Here is a 21188-nt window from a genome sequence, read left to right as displayed (position 1 = left end):
ACAATGTTTTACACCATAGTGCCTTGAATGATTAACGGTACCTCAATGGTCATCAGTGATTATAAATTGTCTGGAACATTTTTTACTGTCACTTTTTCCTCTATGCAACATTGTCGTAATAACATTAGACCTATATTAGCATTGTTGTTATACATCTATGTAAAGAAAGAAAACAGCTGGTTTTAACGCTAACACTTTTTACTAATTACTGTTGTTCTATAATGCAGAAATTGTGCGATTATTAGGCCGTTATAATGGCGGCTTGGGGAGCCAAAACCCCAATTCCCATCAGACTTTGCGTCCATCCTGCGTGTGTGCTCTGTATGCAAGGAGGGATGGAATTTTGGAGAGCGTTTGGAGGAAGAGAATGGTTTACTGGCTACGGTGCTGTGTTGGATAGCAGGAACCGCCGCTGCTTAAATAAAGAATAATGCAAAGACGCGGATGGACGAAGTGGAAGATGGGGCTTGGAAATCGATTAAGCAAATCAAATATTGCTTTTAAAGCATAGCATTTGGTTAGACGACAGATGGTTTTACCACGGACACAGAAACCAAAGGAAAAGGGAGATTCACCAAGAGGTGAGAAGCCGTAGGCTATACGAGACATTTCAAAATGTAACATTGAAAAACGTTATACACATTTGCTTAAAGTTTAAAAAAGAGTTGCATTGTATTTTACAAGATTAAGGGCAGCATTCCGTTAATTGGCCTATTTGCTGTTTATGGGCATGACATTATCTTTACATAGTGTATGTTTTTAGATTGACTAAAGGTGTTCAATTGTATTCTATCTGAAATGGGTGAGGTTTTTTGTCATACAAAAGACGGTGTAGCCTAACCAGTCTGGTCCACGTTTCATCGACACCTATGACAGTTTACCCCTAATAGTGGTTGTGTCTACCTATTCGTAGGGTTTTTTCTTGCCGTTGCGTTTCAGTAATGAGTTAAAAACTACCTCTGTAATTTCTTTCTAAAATGAGAGCGCCGTAGCAGGCTATAATGGTTACTTGATAAAGTGTGTGCCTAGAAAACTGGAGAAAGGTGAATAATAACATTTACCGGACATAATACATGTGTTTTAAAGTGACATACCTATTACTGTTATGCAGTATAGCGCCCACCTGTATTACAGATCTGAATAGAAACCGACACTTTAAGGTTATTGCTTTTAGTCATTATTGCATTGTGGGATGGGGAACATCGATGTAGTAGGAAGAGAAAGGGGGTCCTCTCATTTTGGAGTTTTTCCCCCGTTCAGGACGGATGTGAATTATTTGCGACACAGCCACATAGGAAGGAAGAAGGATCAGAGAGTCGGCTAGAGAAACTGAACGAAACCATGCCCACAATCCAAGTGTGAGGACCATCCGCAATCTCTTGTTAGTTACAGTGTTATAAACAAACTCCCCATTCAGCAAACCAATGCTATGCATTTTCGAAATGAGAGTGAACTGTGTAGTTGTATTGCTAGATAGAAGTTGAACCTGTAATCTGATTTTTTTTTTTTTTACACCAAACTGTTTATTCCAGGAAAGTGACCAGGCGCTCAATGTTTATGGAGAGACCAACGCATCTCTGGAAAATGTAATGGAAACAAATCTCTGCTCCAGTTTCTCTTTGAAATGTATCAAGGGAAACAAATAACTGACTCTCAGGGCTAATCAAGCAGTGGTTGAGTTTGAAAGTGGATGTACTCAAAGCACTGTGCCCTGTCATGCACAACACCATGTTAAAGCAACAAACCTGGAATATCACTGAGCATTCAGTCCAGCCAATGAGAAAGCCATGGAAAAAGTTTGTGGAAAATGTACAGTATAAGCCTCAATTGTGACTCTTTTTTGCCCCATATATTAAGCGACGTCTCAAAAACTGGTTTTCTTGTCCACAACCATTCTGTGTTTTCTCAGAAGGGAGCCTCAGTTTCACTTTGGCTTTATGACAACACTAAGGACAGCTGCAATCAACTTGGAAAGGCACATGTGGAGCCAACAAAATGGATATTCGAATTTACAGCTGGCCCACTCTGGGTTGAAAATGTGAGGGCAAGGAAAGCCCTATGAGGAATAGTCGGAATAGCAGTATCTCAAAATGGCCCAAACCAGTTTGCTGCAGGGGAAGCGTTTTTACTGCAGGGACTGGGTCTTCCACAAGATCCAGCACTGCATCCGGGAAAAAACGAATGGCCTGAGTGGTGTGACCACCACTCCCAGCAAGCAGTCCTCTGCCTCCGGTACTGGCGCACCCAACCCCAGCGGCAGTTCTGCAGCAGGCTCTGCGAAGGCCACCACCTGGGGGGTGTTACTGGTGGGAGGGCCTGGGAGTGGGAAGACGGCCCTATGCACAGAGCTCCTGTGGCCCACCTCAGTCCAGGGTGCTCATCGGGGGCTGCAGCAGCAGAGTCTGGCGTTCCATTTTTGCCGTGCGGACGACTCGGACACACTCTGCCTTGGCGGCTTCATCCGAGGCCTTGTGGCCCAGATCTGCCGGAGCGGCCTGGTGCCGGATTACGAGGAGAAGGTGCATGAGCCAGCGGTGCAGAGCGCCCTGCAGCCCGGGGAGTGTGAGAGAAACCCCACTGAGGCTTTCAAGAGGTAAGTGAAACCTGCTACCCCACCCCCTTCCCTCCTCTCCCCTCCTTGCCTTACCCCACCCCTCCCCTTTTCACTGCTCAAACACTTTCCTTAACCCCACCCTCCTCTGTCCCCCTACTCATTGATGAAATGTTTGTGTTGTTGTTTTCCCCTCGTGTGGCATGCTGTGGGACTGTCCCCACTAGCCCTTGGTTAAGGAAAGGTCAGTTATTTTAAGTGGCACCAAAGCTCAGGTGGCCAAAGGGAAGAACATACAGCTTTGAAGTGTTTGACTGATTGCCCTATATCTGAAACAAGTACAATTGGACATACAGGATAAAAAAAACATGTTAGACTGGGGCTTTAAAAGGGGTTTAAACCTGTATTTTTAAAGTAACTGCCATGTGTGTATGTTACTTGCACGACTTGTCTGCAAGACGTGTTAGCCAGTCTATACTATTACACACATGGGATGGGTCAGCCAGTCTATACTATTACACACATGGGATGGGTCAGCCAGTCTATACTATTACACAGATGGGATGGGTCAGCCAGTCTATACTATTACACACATGGGATCGGTCAGCCAGTCTATACTATTACACATATGGGATGGGTCAGCCAGTCTATACTATTACACACATGGGATGGGTCAGCCAGTCTATACTATTACACAGATGGGATGGGTTAGCCAGTCTATACTATTACACAGATGGGATGGGTCAGCCAGTCTATACTATTACACAGATGGGGTGGATTAGCCAGTCTATACTATTACACAGATGGGATGGGTCAGCCAGTCTATACTATTACACACATGGGATGGGTCAGCCAGTCTATACTATTACACACATGGGATGGGTCAGCCAGTCTATACTATTACACACATGGGATGGGTCAGCCTGTCTATACTATTACACACATGGGATGGGTTAGCCAGTCTATACTATTACACACATGGGATGGGTCAGCCAGTCTATACTATTACACACATGGGATGGGTTAGCCAGTCTATACTATTACACACATGGGATGGGTCAGCCAGTCTATACTATTACACACATGGGATGGGTCAGCCAGTCTATACTATTACACACATGGGATGGGTCAGCCAGTCTATACTATTACACAGATGGGATGGGTCAGCCAGTCTATACTATTACACAGATGGGGTGGATTAGCCAGTCTACACTATTACACAGATGGGATGGGTCAGCCAGTCTATACTATTACACAGATGGGATGGGTTAGCCAGTCTATACTATTACACACATGGGATGGGTTAGCCAGTCTATACTATTACACAGATGGGATGGGTTAGCCAGTCTATACTATTACACACATGGGATGGGTTAGCCAGTCTATACTATTACACACATGGATGGAATGCAGTGTTGAACACACATGCCTCATGTCTGGCCATCTGGTGATGCTTATTGCACCATCTCTACATCACACACTGGGAAAGTAGGTCAAACGTTCAGCGAGGTAAATCATTTTTAAATGGTCAACAGACTCATTGATTTCCCTTGGGTTTTACACCTTTCCCAACGGAAGTTGAGGAAGTAGCCCTGTGTCAGTTAGTATAGTAATAAGGCACTATTGATGCCTGGGACTTGACTGTGAACTTTAAGATAGAAGACAGGTTAACATGGGGACATGGACAACCAGTGGAAATACAGAGGTCCATTTCTGGTCGGTGTCAAAGGAATGGAAAGCTTCTCACAGACTGCATTGCCAACTAATCCTGCCCTAAACAAGGGTATTTCTTTACCGCTTGAGGTTTGGTTCAGACAACAGACAGAAATGTTATCCAATGAAGATCACAGCCTTTTGTTTGTGGAGTAAATATGAACTCTGAAGAATTTCTTATCACCATCTCAGGTGTAAAAGTGTCGTGGATGCTGTTGTACACAAATAATCTCACGGCCCCTTGGCAATCTACTAGATGTTGTCAGGTTGCAGAACGTTGGAATGTGGAAGATCTGTAGCCAAGCCAAGATCCTCTGCTTTATTTTTGCGGACTGGCATGTACAATAGGCAAAGCAAGTAATGGAGGAATATAAAAAAGTGTATTATTCTTTCAAAATGATGGTTCCCCTAATTGACTTTAGGGACATAATTTCACAGTGGGTGGAAAACTCATCTCAGGTGAACGTGTTCCAATAACTAGGCTATATTCTCGATCAATAAAGGAAAACTAGTGTGTTCATTTGTTACATTTTAGTCATTTATCAGACACTCTTATCCAGAGTGACTTACTCTGGATAGGGTTAAGTGGGTTAAGGGTTAAGTGTCTTGCTCAAGGGCACGTCTACAGATTTTTTCACCTAGTCGGCTCTGGGATTCAAACCAGCTAACTTTTGGTTGCTGGCCCAGCGCTCTTAACCGCTAGGCTACCTGCCGCCTCCAAGTAAAGATTTGTTGCTGAACAAGACTGGTGGAGCCTTTGGCCCCCACTCAGTTTTATAACCTTACCAGCATGCGAATGCCAGAGAGGTTAACCAAGTTCTTTGTCCTCGTCAAAGCCAAACAAGCATGTATGTTGATCGTAATCACCGGTTGTGTGTCAATACATTAAACCTGGTTCAGTCGTTGCTTGACATCTCCATCCTATGCACTGCCATCCTCTCCATTCACCATTGTGTGCTTTTCTAGTCACCAGAGTAAGCTATATCTTGAATAGGATATCTTGGATAGGAACAACAGCAACATGAAAACCTGTGAGGGAGGGGATCTAACTACAATATGCTTCCCCTCTATTAATGGCCTCTACCGTGTTTTGACTAGAGCACTAGCAGTGGAATTAAATTAGGCCTTGTTTGAAACTATCCAACAACAGTCTCTCTCTCCCCAACATGTCTTTTTTTTCCTCAGGACAAAAGAGCACATAAATAGCTGGAATTAACTCAGTCATGTGGGCACTCTAGAAGCTGAAGGCACTGGGAAATGTGCTGAGAGGGCAGATTACTTTTTTGTTTAGGTGAGAGCTTTTGGGGTTTGTTTGTAAGTCTAATTTCCAAATGAGCGTGCAGTAGTTTGAATAACTGCCAGGCAAATCTGTACGTGGTAGCAAAGGGAACTTGTGGCTTGAATCTGGCTTGAATCTGAAAACCAGGTTTGAGTTTCTTGGCAGAATTTTGTCTGCGTTCTTGCATTTATGACCCATTTGCTTCGAAAGTTGATTGAGGTTTTTCCAAATGTTCTATATTTGCTCCAAATCAACATTATCCACTTAATTGAATTGACTCCCGAAAACAAAATAAAAACATTGTTAAATACATAGGCCTACAGCTAGCATAACAAGCTAATGCTCTAAAGCTTTTTACATGCAAGGACTGAAGGCGATGACAAGGTTGTTGCTAGCCTTTACAAATCACATTGACAGCAATATGCTGCTTTTTGTCTACTGTAGTTGGAGCTTCGGATGTTATTAATAACATCAACATTCATAAACTCCATAAATGATGGATAGTGATATGGATGTATTGAAACTCTGCTGACACTTATGTTCATGGTATATGATTGTCCTAACCTCACAAACCTGTGTCATGATTATCTGGTGCAATTCACCATAACATCGCTGGTATCCTGAAAATACATCTCAACTCTGAGCTTATTTGCATGCCACAAACAGGTGCAACTATGTATCTGCCTACCATCCAAATACATTATTATAAAGGCACAGTTCTTGTAAAGTTGGATCAGTACCTGTACTCTGTTTTTGTACTTTGTAGTACTTATTGTACTTTGTAGTACTTTGTAGTACTTCTTGTACTTTGCAGTACTTATTGTACTGTTGCTAGAAGGTTGGGGACTGCAGAGCGGCAGTCGGGGGGGAAAGAAGAGGATGCTAATCGAAGATGAAAGCGCCGCGCGCCCTTCATGTGGTGCACGGCTGCGGAAGACTCACTGCAGATTAGGCCACGTTTTAAAGGATGCCGCTGTGGCGCGTCAGGCTCAGCCCCAGACAGCCAAAGAGACGGTCTCAGTGGCTGCAGCTATGACTCAGCATTCTGGAGCCAGCCCCTCTGTCCACGTCGCTTTAACTTGGCATACAGGGGCGGTGGGTATGGGAGGGGATGTTATGACACCAAATAGCCCAAACACGTTCATCGGATCCCCTTTGCGTGTTTGCATGACGAACATATTAAATGTTAACTGAGCTATTGGCTGCACACATTAGGAAACGGGGAGGTCGCTAAGTGATGTGAAATGAAAGCCCCGGCAGATTTTTTTTGTGCATTCAGAGGATGTCAATTTGGCAATGCCGTGTGGGATATGCCTACTTCTGTCTCGCGCTGACTGGAGTGAATGGGAGGGAAGGAAGTTGCGTATGCTTTGTCTGGCACATGATGTCTTCTTGTGTGTCCTCATCAGGATGAAATACAGGAGACCCTCTCATTGTCCCCACAGGCTGCTTCATCAGACATTTACCATGCTGTGTGTGTACTGTGTAGCGTGTCCCAGAGTCCAATTTTAACAGGAGTATATACATAGGGGTAGGAGGTTAAGAAACTAAGATTTAAAGTGGGCTTTTTTTTACAGAAACAGATCTGGTCTCTCTCTTGTCAGCAAGAAGCAGATTGTGCAGTCAACCTTTCTACCTGTTCTTGGTTATGGTGATAGTATTTATCAAAGTGAATCTGCCTCTACTATTAAACCCCTGGATGCCGTTTTATCACTGGAGACAGTTTTATCACTCATCACTATATTCTTTACCAAAAGATTGTCTGGACCGCTTTGAAGTCACGTAGATCACATCATTACACTCTTTTTATTTACAAAAGCCTACTCCACAAACTTCTGACTTACCTAACATCACTGTTAAGATTTAAAATGAAAAGTGATCAAACCCGTTCAAGGGTTGATTAACTCTGGAGACTCCTTTGATGTCAAGGGAGTTAGGTAGATCCGTTGTGTGTGGAATGATGTAGAATGCACTTTAGAATTGGAGGAATTGGTGCCTCTAGGGCATTTCAGACGGATCTTAGGGAACTTTTTTACTGAAGAATGTGTCTGTTTTTTTATGATTTTGTTTAGCTTTTTGTGTGTTGTTGTGTATAATAACGTCTAGTTTAATGTGTATATGAATGTGTAGTTTCATGTGTTTATTGTATTTTGATGTGTATTGTGGTGCTATACAGGGATCATCTGGAAAAGAGACCTTGGGTCTCAGCATTGACTCCCTGTCAAAATAAAGGTTTAATCAAATAAAATAAAAATTGGTCTGGGAGTTGGCGGGATGAAATTTCAGATTCCACTGACATTGTTGAATCACTGGCAGCCTGCCTGGCCGGGAATGCATACCTTAGCACTTAAAAAGTTATATCATTTCAGGGGTTAGTGTAGGGAATAAACCTGTTTGTGATCAATCAACTATCTTAAATAGCTTAAAAGCACAACATTTAAATACATTTTCTGGTTATGCCAAATTGGACTCATGTTTAGTTTTTTTTGCTCTGTTTGAAATAGATGAATTCCAAAGCACAAAATAAGTTGTTTTTGTGTAGGTTATTGAATTGTATAGGCTAACCACTCCTGTCTTTACCTTGTATTGAATGAACTGTCTACAGAGCACTGTTTATGACAGCTCTAGACCTCTCCCTTTTCTAGGATGTCTGCAGAAAATTGATTTTGCAACATCCATTAACTCATTACCAGATTCCCCTTTTGTCTGTCTGTAAGCCAACTAATTTGCCGTTTTCACCTTGAATCAAGTTACTGCTAAATTGTAGCCAACTAATTTGCCTGTTTTCACCTTGAGTCAAGTTACTGCTAAGTTGTAGTAGCCATTTATACATACATTTAGTCTTCCTTCTTGAGAAAAACGCTTTGTTTAAAAGCCCACATTCAGTAAATCCAGTCAACCAATCCATTACTCCTTGCTACTGCAGGGAGGAGGGGGGAATCCCATGGAGATATGAATTGTGGGTAGAATAGCTTTATGCCAAAAAAGATCTTGATAAACTGTGCAGTTTATCAGAAAATGTCAGAAATGGTTTTCTACTTGCAGAGACTTGTGGGTTGTGGAGATGCAGTTGTTTGAGCTTTAGAAATGTTTGGACTTCTGAGATACCCATTGCTTTATACTATAAATGCTTTTCTGTACTTTCTTTACTCCTCTTCGACTAAATGCTAGTATTGTTAATTCCAGCATAGTTACCAATTCACCTCTGTATACATACAGTGTGAAAAGTCCTTCATTTATTTTATGAAGCGTTCAGCTGAAGTCTCCAAGAGAGCAATAGTAATGGTGTCTTTTGTAGGCACTAACGGAGGCTAACTCCGACATGGCTTGTTGGCCAAAGCCTATGGGGGAAATAATGTTTTTTTTTGGGGGGGGGGGGGGGGGGGGGTAAATGTAGAAACTAAGGTCTACGGTAAACACAGGCTTAGGGGATCTTATACGTGTTGTTCTATGAGATCATCTTCATTAGCTAACGTCACTTTTTGTGAATTTTGAAGCATTTATGTAATCAAAACGAGCATCATTCATAAAGCTTGTGGTAACTGACTGATATTATCTCATAGAAGAAAACATATAAGATCTCCCAAGCCTGTTTACCACAGACATTCTTTTCTGCATTTAAGTATTTGCCTAATAGATTCTTGTTGATTTTGTTTTGTCGTCTTTGACCAATGACAAGTTGAGGAAACATGTACAGTACCAGTCAAAAGTTTGGACACACCTACTCACTCAAGCGTTATTCTTTATTTTTACTATTTTCTACATTGTAAAATAACAGTGAAGACATCAAAACTATGTTATTTAAACATATATATTTCACCGTTATTTAACCAGGTAGGCTAGTTGAGAACAGGTTCTCATTTACAACTGCGACCTGGCCAAGAGAAAGCAAAGCAGTGCGACAAAAACCACAACACATAAACAAATGTACAGTCAAAAATAATAGAAACATCGATGTACAGTGTGTGCAAATGTTGAAGAGTAAGGAGGTAGGCAATAAATAGGTCATAGAGGCGAAATAATTACAATTTAGCATTAACACTGGAGCGATAGATGTGCAGATGATGATGTGCAAGTAGAGATACTGGCGTGCAAAAAAGCAGGAGGGTAAGTAATAATATGGGGATGAGGTAGTTGGGTGTGCTATTTACAGATTGGCTGTGTACAGGTACAGTCATCGGTAAGCTGCTCTGACAGCTGATGCTTAAAGTTAGAGAGGGAGATATAAGACTCCAGCTTCAGTGATTTTTGCAATTAGTTCCAGTCATTGGCAGCAGAGAACTGGAAGGAAAAGCAGCCAAAATAAGTGTTGGCTTTGGGGATGACCAGTGAAATATACCTGCTGGAGTGCATGCTACGGGTGGGTGTTGCTATGGTTACCAGTGAGCTGAGATCAGGCGGGGATTTACCTAGCAAGGACTTATAGATGACCTGGAGCTAGTGGGTTTGGCGACGAATATGTAGTGAGGGCCAGCCAATGAGAGCATACAGATCGCAGTGGTGGGTAGTATATGGGGCTTTGGTGACAAAATGGATGGCACTGTGATAGACTACATCCAGTTTGCTGAGTAGAGTGTTGGGGGCTATTTTGTAAATTACATCGCCAAAGTCAAGGATCGGTAGGGTAGTCAGTTTTACAAGGGTATGTTTGGCAGCATGAGTGAAGTAGGCTTTGTTGCGAAATAGGAAGCCAATTCTAGATTTCATTTTGGATTGGAGATGCTTAATGTGAGTCTGGAAGGAGAGTTTACAGTCTAACCAGACACCTAGGTATTTGTAGTTGTCCACATATTCTATGTCAGAACCGTCCAGAGTAGTGATGCTAGTCGGGCGGGAGGGTGCGGGCAGCGATCGGTTGAAGAGCATGCACTTAGTTTTACTAGCATTTAAAAGCAGTTGGAGGCCACGGAAGGAGTGGTGTATGGCATTGAAGCTCGTCTAGAGGTTTGTTAGCACAGTGTCCAAAGAAGGTATCGTCTGCGTAGAGGTGGATCAGAGAATCACCAGCAGCAAGAGCGACATCATTGATATATACAGAGAAAAGAGTTGGCCTGAGAATTGAACCCTGTGACACCCCCATAGAAACTTCCAGAGGTCCAGACTATTTGTTAACTTGGCTTTCGAAGATTTTAGAAAGGCAGGGCGGGATGGATATAGGTCTGTAACGGTTTGGGTCTAGAGTGTCTCCCCCTTTGAAGAGGGGGATGATCGCGGCAGCTTTCCAATCTTTGGGTATCTCAGACGATACGAAAGAGAGGTTGAACAGGCTAGTAATAGGGGATGTAACAATTTCGGCTGATCATTTTAGAAAGAGAGGGTCCAGATTGTCTAGTCCAGCTGATTTGTAGGGATCCAGATTTTGCAGCTCTTTCAGAACATCAGCTATCTGGATTTGGGTGAAAGAGAAGGGCGGGGGGGCTTGGGCAAGTTGCTGCAGGGGTTGCTGAGATGTTGGCCGGAGTAGGGGTAGCCAGGTGGAAAGCATGGCCAGCCGTAGAAAAATGCTTATTGAAATGATCGATTATCGTAGATTTATCGATGGTGACAGTGTTTCCTATCTTCAGTGCAGTGGGCAGCTGGGAGGAGGTGCTCTTATTCTCCATGGACTTTACTGTGTCCAAAAACCTTTTGAAATTAGTGCTACAGGAAGCAAATTTCTGTTTGAAAAAGCTGACTGAGTGTATTGGTTCCTGACTTCCCTGAAAAGTTGCATATCACGGGGGCTATTCGATGCTAATGCAGAACGTCACAGGATGATTTTGTGCTGGTGAAGGGCAGTCAAGTCTGGGGTAACTCAAGGGCTATATCTGTTCTTAGTTCTATCTATTTTGAATGGGGCATGCTTATTTAAGATGGCGAGGAAAGCACTTTTGAAGAGCAACCAGGCATCCTCTACTGACGGGATGAGGTCAATATCCTTCCAGGATACCTGGGCCAGGTCTATTAGAAAGGCCTGCTCGCTGCAATGTTTTAGGGAGCGTTTGACAGTGATGAGGGGTGGTCGTTTGACCGCGGACCCATTACGGACGCAGGCAATGAGGCAGTGATCGCTGAGATCCTGGTTGAAGACAGCAGAAGTGTATTTAGAGGGCACGTTGGTCGGGATGATATGGTTACGGATTTAGGGTTGTACCTGGAAGGTTCCTTGATAGTTTGTGTGAGATTGAGGGCATTTCGCTTAGATTGTAGGACGGCCGGGGTTTAGGTCACCTAACAGTACGAACTCGGAAGATAGATGGGGGGCGATCAATTCACATATGGTGTCCAGGGCACAGCTGGGGGCTGAAGGGGGTCTATAACAAGCGGCAGCGGTGAGAGACTTGTTTCTGGAAAGGTGGATTTTTAAAAGTAGAAGCTCGAATTGTTTGGGCACAGACCTGGAAAGTATGACAGAACTCTGCAGGCTATCTCTGCAGTAGATTGCAACTCCGCCCCCTTTGGCAGTTCTATCTTGTCTGAAAATGTTATAGTTAGGAATGGAAATGTCAGGATTTTTGATGGCCTTCCTAAGCCAGGATTCAGACACGGCTTGGACTCCCGCGTTGGCGGAGTGTGCTAAAGCAGTGAATAAAACAAAATTAGTTAGGAGGCTTCTTATGTTAACATGCATGAAACCAAGGATTTTACAGTTACAGAAGTCAACAAATGAGAGCACCTGGGGAATGGGAGTGATGCTGAGGGCTGCAGGGCCTGGGTTATCCTCTATATCACCAGAGAAACAGATGAGGAGAAGGATAAGAATATGGCTAAAGGCTATAAGAACTGGTCGTCTAGTGCGTTCGGAACAGAGAGTAAAAAGAGCAGATTTCTGGGCGAGGAAGAATAGATTCAAGGCATGATGTACAGAGAAGGGTATGGTAGGATGTGAGTACAGTGGAGGTAAACCTAGGCATTGAGTGACGATTAGAGAGGTTTTGTCTCTAGAGGCGCTATTTAAGCCAGGTGAGGTCACCGCATGTGTGGGGGGTGGAACAAAAGGGCTAGCTAAGGCATATTGAGCAGGGCTGGAGGATCTACAGTGAAATAAGACAAAAATAACTAACCAAAAAACAGCAATAGACAAGGCATATTGACATTAGGGAGAGGCATGTGTAGCCGAGTGATCAAAGGGTCCAGTGAGTAGCTAGGCGAGCTGAAGACATGGCGATTCAGACAGCTTGCAGGCCGGGGCTAGCAGGCTAGCAGATGGTCCTCAGGGGGACGTCGCAATGGAAGAGCCTGTTGAAACCCCTGTTGAAAGTCGGCAGACCAGCTGTGATGGATTGGCGGGTCTCCGTGTCGGCAGAAAGGGTCCAGGCCAATTGCCAAAAGAAGTATTGAAATCCAGGAATTGTCTGATGGATCTCTTCGGCTAGCCGAGAGATGGGCCTAGCTCGAGCCTAGCTCCAGGCTAACTGGTGCTTACTTCGGGACAGAGACATTAGCCAGGAGTAGCAATTCGGATAGCAGCTAGCTAGCTGCGATGATCCAGAGTAAAGGTTCAGAGCTTGCGGTAGGAATCCGGAGATGTGTTAGAGAAAAAGCAGTCCAATATGCTCTGGGTTGATATCGCGCTGTGCAGACCGGCAGGAATTGACCGTGCTGAGGCAGCTGATGTCCGCGTTAACGGTGATGACCGCTAGCAGTGGCTAACTGACTACTAGCTAGTAGCTAGTTAGCTGGCTAGCTTCTGATGGGGGTTCTGGTTCTAAAGTATAAAAAAAAATAGCAGATCCAGACCACATTGGGTGAACAGTTTAATTTCATTCATAATAACGTCTTCGTATCTCAAAATCATTGTCATGTGGTTAATAAAAATGATATCCAAATCTAAATGAAAATGGTAAACCTAAATAGTAACTTCTATTGCCATTGCCAACTATGTAGAAATACCCTATAAAGCCACAAATAAAAACATTGCAGCCTGCAGATAGAAAATATTCGGATAAAAATGAATATCCCATAAATCACATTGCCTATGCATGGCCTGTCTGCAACTAACTTGAAACGTATCAACTATTAACTTGGGTCTGGCCCGACGCTTGCGCTAGCAAACTTGCAACATAGTATAAAATATTTTGGGCCCTCAAGAGTTTCCCGCTCCAATGAGCTCAGGACAAACACAGCTGTAGGCTAATTTACGCAAGGGATAAGAAGTAATCAGGTAGGCCTATTTCATGTTGTTCCCACTGGATCAGAGCATGACATTTTTCCTTTCACGCTGAGTGGAAAGATTTTATATTTTCAAGATTTTCAAATACATTGAGGAACTATTGTGAATCTCAATGGATGTTAAAACAGACTTTGTTTGCTTGCAGTTTGAGGTGAAGAAAACATTACTTTGAGAAGCTCCACAGCTCATTAGTGGTGGTGCGTTATGCCAAATCAGAAATACTATTACATTGCAAAATGGGCACATTTATATTCCTACATTTGCGTGCAGGCCAGGTAGCCTATGAACCTACTTCTATGCATAATCAGGTGTGTGTCCTTACTCAACATCGACAGGCGCACATTAATATGGAGTTGGTCACCCTTTGCTGCTATAATAGCCTCCACTCTTCTGGGAAGGCTTTCCACTAGATGTTGGAACATTGCTGCAGGGACTTGATGTCGGGCACTGATGTTGGGCGATTAGGCCTGGCTTGCAGTCGGCGTTCCAATTCATCCCAAAAGTGTTCGATGGGGTTGAGATCAGGGCTCTGTGCAGGCCAGTCATGCAGGCCAGTCAATTTCTTCCACACCAATCTCGACAAACCATTTCTGTATGGACCTCATTTATCTTGGCCAGGTCGCAATTGTAAATGAGAACTTGTTCTCAACTTGCCTACCTGGTTAAATAAAGGTGAAATAAAAATAAATAAAATGTTGTGCACAGGGCATTGTCATGCTGAAACAGGAAAGGGCCTTCCCCAAAAGTTGGAAGCACAGAATTGTCTAGAATGTCATTGTATGCTGTAGCTTTAAGATTTCCTTTCACTGGAATTAAGGGGCCCGAACCATGAAAACAGCCCCAGGCCATTATTCCTCCTACACCAAACTTTACATCCGCCAAACCCAGTTTCGTCCGCCGGACTGCCAGATGGTGAAGTGTGATTCATCACTCCAGAGAACAGGTTTCCACTGCTCCAGAGTCAAATGGCTTTACATCACTCGCGCCCATGCTTGGCATTGCCCATGGTGATCTTAGGCTTGTGTGCGCTGCTCGGTCATGGAAACCCATTTCATTAAGCTCCCGACGAACAGTTCTTGTGCTGATGTTGTTTCCAGAGGCAGTTTGGAACTCAGTAGTTAGTGTTGCAACCGAGGACAGACAATTTTTACGCGCTTCAGTACTCGGCAGTCCCGTTCTGTGAGCTTGTGTGGCCTACCACTTCGCGCCTGACTCGTTGTTGCTCCTAGACGTTTCCACTTCACAATAATAGCACTTACAGTTGACCGGGGAAGCTCTAGCAGGGCACAAATTTGACAAACTAACTTGTTGGAAAGGTGGCGTCTTATGACGGTGTCACATTGGAAGTCACTGAGCTCTTCAGTACGGGCCATTCTACTGCCAATGTTTGTCTATGGAGATTGCATGGCTGTTTGCTCGATTTTATACATCTGTCAGCAACGGGTGTGGCTGAAATAGTTGAATGCACTAATTTGAAGGGGTGTCCACATACTTTTGTATATATAGTGTATGTAATGGGGAATTGATGGACACTAACAATCAAATGCAAACAATTCACACAATGAAGTTATGAAACAATGAATGTGCACAAATTGGCGGGAGAGAGCGCAGTCTGGAGAGAGACGTGCATTGTGCATCTTAGACACACGCCCTATCTTCTTGCACTGTGCCATCCCTGCGGCCACGGCAATGGGTTAGTTCACAGAGATGGGCACGAATAAGACTATATATGAGAAATGTTTTATTTAATCAAAATTGATTAAATAAAACATTTCTCATCAATCTACACACACTACCCCATAATGACAAAGCGAAAGACATTTTTTCAATTGTATAGTAAAAAAAAAGAAGAAATACCTTATTTACATAAGTATTCAGACCGTTTGCTATGAGATTCGAAATTGAGCTCAGGTGCATCCTGTTTCCATTGATCATCCTTGAGATGTTTCTACAACTGGAATGGAATCCACCTGTGGTAAATTCAATTGATTGGACATGATATGGTCATACCTGACAGTTGACAGTGCATGTCAGAGCAACACCCAAGCCATGAGGTTGAAGGAATTGTCCGTAGAGCTCCGAGACAGGATTGTGTCGATGCACAGATCTGGGGAAGGGTAGCAAAAATTCCGCAGCATTGAAGGTCCGCAAGAACACAGTGGCCTCCATTTTTAAATGGAAGAATAGTGGAACCATGAAGACTCTTCCTAGAGCTGACCACCCTGCCAAACTGAGCAATTGGGGGAGAAGGGCCTTGGTCAGGGAGGTCACCAAGAACCCAATGGTCACGCTGAAAGAGCTCCAGAGTTCTTCTGTGGAGATGGGAGAACCTTGCAGAAGGACAACCATCTCTGCAGCACTCCACCAATCAGGCCTTCGTGGTAGAGTGGCCAGACGGAAGCCACTCCTCAGTAAAAGGCACATGACAGCTTGCTTGGAGTTTGCCAAAAGGCCCCTAAAGACTCTCAGACCATGAGAAACAAGATTATTTGGTCTGAATGCCAAGCATAACGTAAGTGGTGGGAAAAGTACCCAATTGTCATACTTGAATAAAAGTATAGATAACTTAATAGAAAGTTACTCAAGTAAAAGTGAAAGTCACCCAGTAAAATACTACTTGAGTAAAAGTCTAAAAGTATTGGGTTGTAAATATACTAAAGTATCAAAAGTAAAAGTATAAATCATTTCAAATTCATTTCAAATTCCTTATATTAAGCAAAGCAGACATTTTCTTGTTTTAAAAATGTCTGGATAGCCAGGGGAACACTCCAACACTCAGACATCATTTACAAAAGATGTATTTGTGTTTAGTGAGTCTGCCAGATCAGAGGCAGTAGGGATGACAGTGTGTTCTCTTGATAAGTGCATGAATTGGATGATTTTCCTGTCCTGCTATGCATTCAACATGTAATGAGTACTTTTGGGTGTCAGGGAAAATGTATGGAGTAAAAAGTACATCATTTTCTTTAGGAATGTAGTGAAGTAAGAGTACAAGTTGTCAAAAATATAAATAGTAAAGTAAAAATACCCCCCAAAACTACTTCAGTTCTACTTTAAAATATTTTTACTTAGGTGCTTTACACTACTGCGTAACATCTGGAGGAACCCTGGCACCATCCCTACAGTGAAGCATGGTGTTGGCAGCATCATGCTGTGGGGATGTCTTCAGTGGAAGGATCTGGGAGACTACATTTACATATTTCTTTCTTCATTTTAGTCACTTAGCAGACGCTTTTATCCAGAGAAACTTACATGAGGTTGAAGGAATTGTCCGTAGTGCCTTGCACAAGGCACATCGGCAGATTTTTCACCTAGTCGGCTCAGGGATTCAAACCAGAGTCCTTTCTGTTACTGGCCCAATGTTCTCACCCGCTAGGCTGCCCACACTGTCCAGTCAGGATCGAGGGAAAGATGAACAGAGCAAAGTACAGAGAGATCCTTGATGAAAACCAGCTCCCTAGCACTCAGGAACTCAGACTGGGGCATAAATTCACCTTCCAACATCGACCCTAAGCACACAGCCAAGACAACGCAGGAGTGGCTTCGGGACAAGTCCTTGTGTGGCCCAGCCAGAGCCCGGACTTGAACACGATCGAACATCTCAGGAGAGACCTGAAAATAGCTTTGCAGCAACACTCCCCTCCCCATCCAACCTGACAGAGCTTGAGAGGATCTGCAGAGAAAAATTTGACAAACTCCCCAAATACAGGTGTGCCAAACTTGTAACTTCATACCCAAGAAGACTCGAGGCTGTAATCGCTGCCAAAGGTGCTTCAACAAAGTACTGAGGAAAGGGTCTGAATAATTAGGAAAAATGTGATATTTCCATTTTTAATACATTTGAAACATTTCAAAAACACAGTTTTTGCTTTGTCATAATGGGGTAGTATACAGATTGATGAGGGGAAAAAAACTATTTAATACATTTTAGAATAAGGCTGTAATGTAATAAAATGTGGAAAAAGTAAAGTGGTCTGAATTCTTTCTGAATGCACTGTGTGTGTGTATTTATATAGTGCTGCTTAAAAGTATGTGAATCCTACAGGGCTGGTCATTATTTTGCAATAAAATATTAAAATAAACATTAAATCCTTATCCAAACCCCAATTCGTAATACATTCCAAGGAAATGACAGAAACACATTTTTTTTTTAATACATTTTCATTGTTTATTTAACAAAATAGGTTTATTTAACAGAAACTCAGATTTGATATGTCCAAAAAATGTGAACCCCTTCAGTCAATAGCTTGTGGCACCTCCATTAGCAGCGATAATTTAGAGTAAATGTCTCCTATAGCCAGTATTCGGTCTCTGACAAATGTTTTGAGGGATTTTTGCCCACTCCTCCTTATAGAACTCAGCCAATTGAGCTGTGAGGGGTGTCTCGCATGAACTGCCCGCTTCAGGTCCTGCCACAGCATCTCAATTGGATTTAGGTCAGTACTTTGACTTGGCCAATCCAAAACTTCTTTCTCCGGAGACGTTCTTTGGTAGATTTGCTTGACAGCTTTGGGTCGTTGTCTTGTTGGAAAATCTTATTTTCACCCCAGCTTTAGCTCCTTGACTGATGGCCTGACGTCCTGTTCCAGAATCTCCTGGTAATACCTCAGAATTCATGGTTCCCTTAATGATGTGGAGTCATCCAGGTCCAGAGGAGGAAAGCAGCCCCAGATCTTGACATTCCCACCGCCATGCTTGACTGTTGGGGTAAGGTTATTTTGGTGGTAGGCAGTATTGGGTTTTCGCCAAACATAGCGATGTTGATTGTGACCAAAAAGGTTAATTTTGGACTCATTGGTCCAGATAATAGACTTCCAGTAACCTTCAGGTTTCTCCAGGTAGTCTCTGGTAAAGTTAAAATGGGCAGTTTGGTTCTTTTTTGACAGCAGAGGCTTTTTCCTAGCAAACCCTCCCATGGATGGCATTTCGATTCAGTGTTCTTATTGTTGAAGCACAGTTACCGGAGATGCAGCAAGGGAGGTCTGCAAATCTCTAGATGTTATGTTTGGGTTGGCTTTTACCTGATTTACTATTGTTCTTGAGGCTCTTGGGGATATTTTGGAAGAGTGTCCACTTCTAGGCCGAGTTGCTGTCATTGTAAATGCTCTCCTCTCCATTTTCCATTTGTAAAAAGTTGACTGATGGAGCTCAAATCTTTTTGAGATGATTTTATAGCTTTCCCCAGACTGATGAGATCTCACTACTCTCATCCTGATCTCCTCTGAGATCTCCTTTCGTCTCGGCATGGTGTGCTTTGCATTCACCTGGATGGGTTTCTGACCAGGTTTCTTATCTATATTTATCAGAGTCCCGCCCAAACTCTTTCCTAACGATCTCTCCTTTGATTGGTTCATTTGGTTCCCAATTATTTACTCACCTGATTCTACTTACCTACTTGATTTAACCAATGCAACTTGGGGTTCACTTATTTTTGCACCTACACTAATGATTTTGTAATTGAGTTTTTCTACTACATGCATGATTTCCTCTCTACCAGAGTTTCCCAAACTTGGTCCTCGGGACCCCAAGGGGTGCACGTTTTTGTTTTTGACCTAGAACTACACAGCTGATTCAAATAATTAACTAATCATCAAGCTTTGATTATTTGAATCAGCGGTGTAGTGTTAGCGCAAAAACCAAAACGTGCACCACTTGGGGTCCTGAGGATTAAGTTTGGGAAACCCTGCTCTACACCAACGTATGGTGTTGGTAAATATAAACCTCTTATGTCAGATCAAAAATGATTCAATTAAGATTTCATTGTAAAAATGTTTAATGTAATTGCACAAGGGGTTCATATACTTTCAAGCAGCACTGTGTGTTTATATATATATATATATATATATATATATATATATATATATATATATATATATATATGTATATATATATATATATATGTATATATATGTATGTATATATGTATATATATGTATGTATATATGTATATATATGTATGTATATATGTATGTATATGTATGTGTATATATGTATGTGTATATATGTATATATATGTATGTGTATATATGTATATATATGTATGTGTATATATGTATATATATATGTATGTATATATGTATATATGTGTATATATGTATATATATATATATATATATATATATATATGTATATGTGCAACTTTAGATCATTAGAATGCATTCAGCCAAAAGCCACAAAACACAGCTGAATGGATTTCTGCAAATATGTAAACACCACGGGAGTCCTCTTACATTTGGGAACTTTACAGTCCTATTAATTAGTTCACATTTCTTGCTAGCTAACCAACCTGCATCCCTAGCTGTAGCCACAGAAAAACTATATGGGGATAAAAATTCAGCCACTCAGCCACTCGTCCAACGACATGACATTCCCCAGCAGCTAACAGTAACTAGCTGAAGTTAGGCGCTGTGTTTTCAGCTCGCTAAATAAATAGTTACATCAGTAGATAGCGTGGCTAATAGGGTAGTTTATGACTGACTTGTGATCATTGCCCTTGCTAGTTGAATTGTATTGACGTTAGTTTGTTTTCTTTCCAAAATATTGAGTCATTGAAACTGAATCCCGAATGGAGGCAGCATACAATGTACCAGGCAGCTGTGATTTACAACCTCATAGCAATATTTGTTGAACTACCAAAAAATGTATTGGTGAATTATGCGTCATGCATTGTACTGCATCCATCTATTCTGCAAACAATGCCTAGCTCTATGCCATGGAATGCTGAGTCAAATAGAACCTCATTTTAAAACCTCATGAAGTTGGTTTTGTAGCATAAACTGGGAATTGTATATTTTGGGCTGATATGATTGTCTGCTTGTTTCATATCTACAAAGTAGTTAAAATGCTGTCAGTTCCACTTTAAGGTATAAATTAATAATATGCTTTTTCCAAATCGGGGGCTGGTTGCATTTTCTCTGTCTACCCCCCTGATGGGGCATGAGTCAACTGTTGTCATGCAGTCTTTTTCTGCTAAGCTCTCCTGACTCCGCAAAGAAGCTGAGCAGGCTAAATGGACTCTCGAAAGGAAGAAATCCAGGTGCTCCATTCAAATTGATTCTCATAATGAAGAGTCTCGTTCGGTTTCCACTGTGGAATGCTAGTAGCTATTGCTTTTCAATGGGATCTCTGCAGTGAGTTATTGACTCACCTGCAGCTCTACTCCATTAATAGAATGGTGTCATGGCCGGACATGTATATTGGACTTGAGCCAGTGTCCCTGCGCCATTGCATGACGGGGGAAATTTCAGGCTCAGCGCCCACTCCATAAAATCGACTCAGTAAATTTGTAAAACACGGGCACGGTGCCCAGTGCTGCCTGTAGGCCCAGACATCTTCACTAAACATCATAGTGAAACCCACTTTGCACAGTGTGGCCGGGCCGTGGAAGATGGGGACCGCAGCATAACAGATGGCGGGTGCATTAGGCACGTTTCACGTTCTCTTTCTTTCTCAAAATGATAATGGGCCTCAGCTATTGGCATATTTTGAGGATG

General features: G+C 42.5%; 1 protein-coding gene across 1 annotated transcript in view; it reads left to right on the top strand.

The window, feature by feature from the left end:
* The first annotated feature begins 332 nt into the window (after positions 1–332).
* The window catches only part of LOC106604621 (ankyrin repeat domain-containing protein 50), a 41277-nt gene continuing 20421 nt past the window's right edge, over positions 333–21188 (top strand). The window contains exons 1-2 of the mRNA XM_014199439.3: positions 333–581; positions 1533–2593. Of these exons, the coding sequence (XP_014054914.3) occupies positions 2091–2593 (503 nt within the window). The 5' untranslated portion in view covers positions 333–581; positions 1533–2090. The remainder of the gene's footprint in view (positions 582–1532; positions 2594–21188) is intronic.

This window comes from Salmo salar, chromosome 05 (genome assembly GCF_965601325.2).
Source record: "Salmo salar chromosome 05, fSalSal1, whole genome shotgun sequence".
In the NCBI taxonomy this organism is placed as follows: Eukaryota; Metazoa; Chordata; class Actinopteri; order Salmoniformes; family Salmonidae; genus Salmo; species Salmo salar.
Note: the sequence above shows the minus strand (reverse complement) of the source record. Positions and strands in the feature narration are given on the sequence as shown.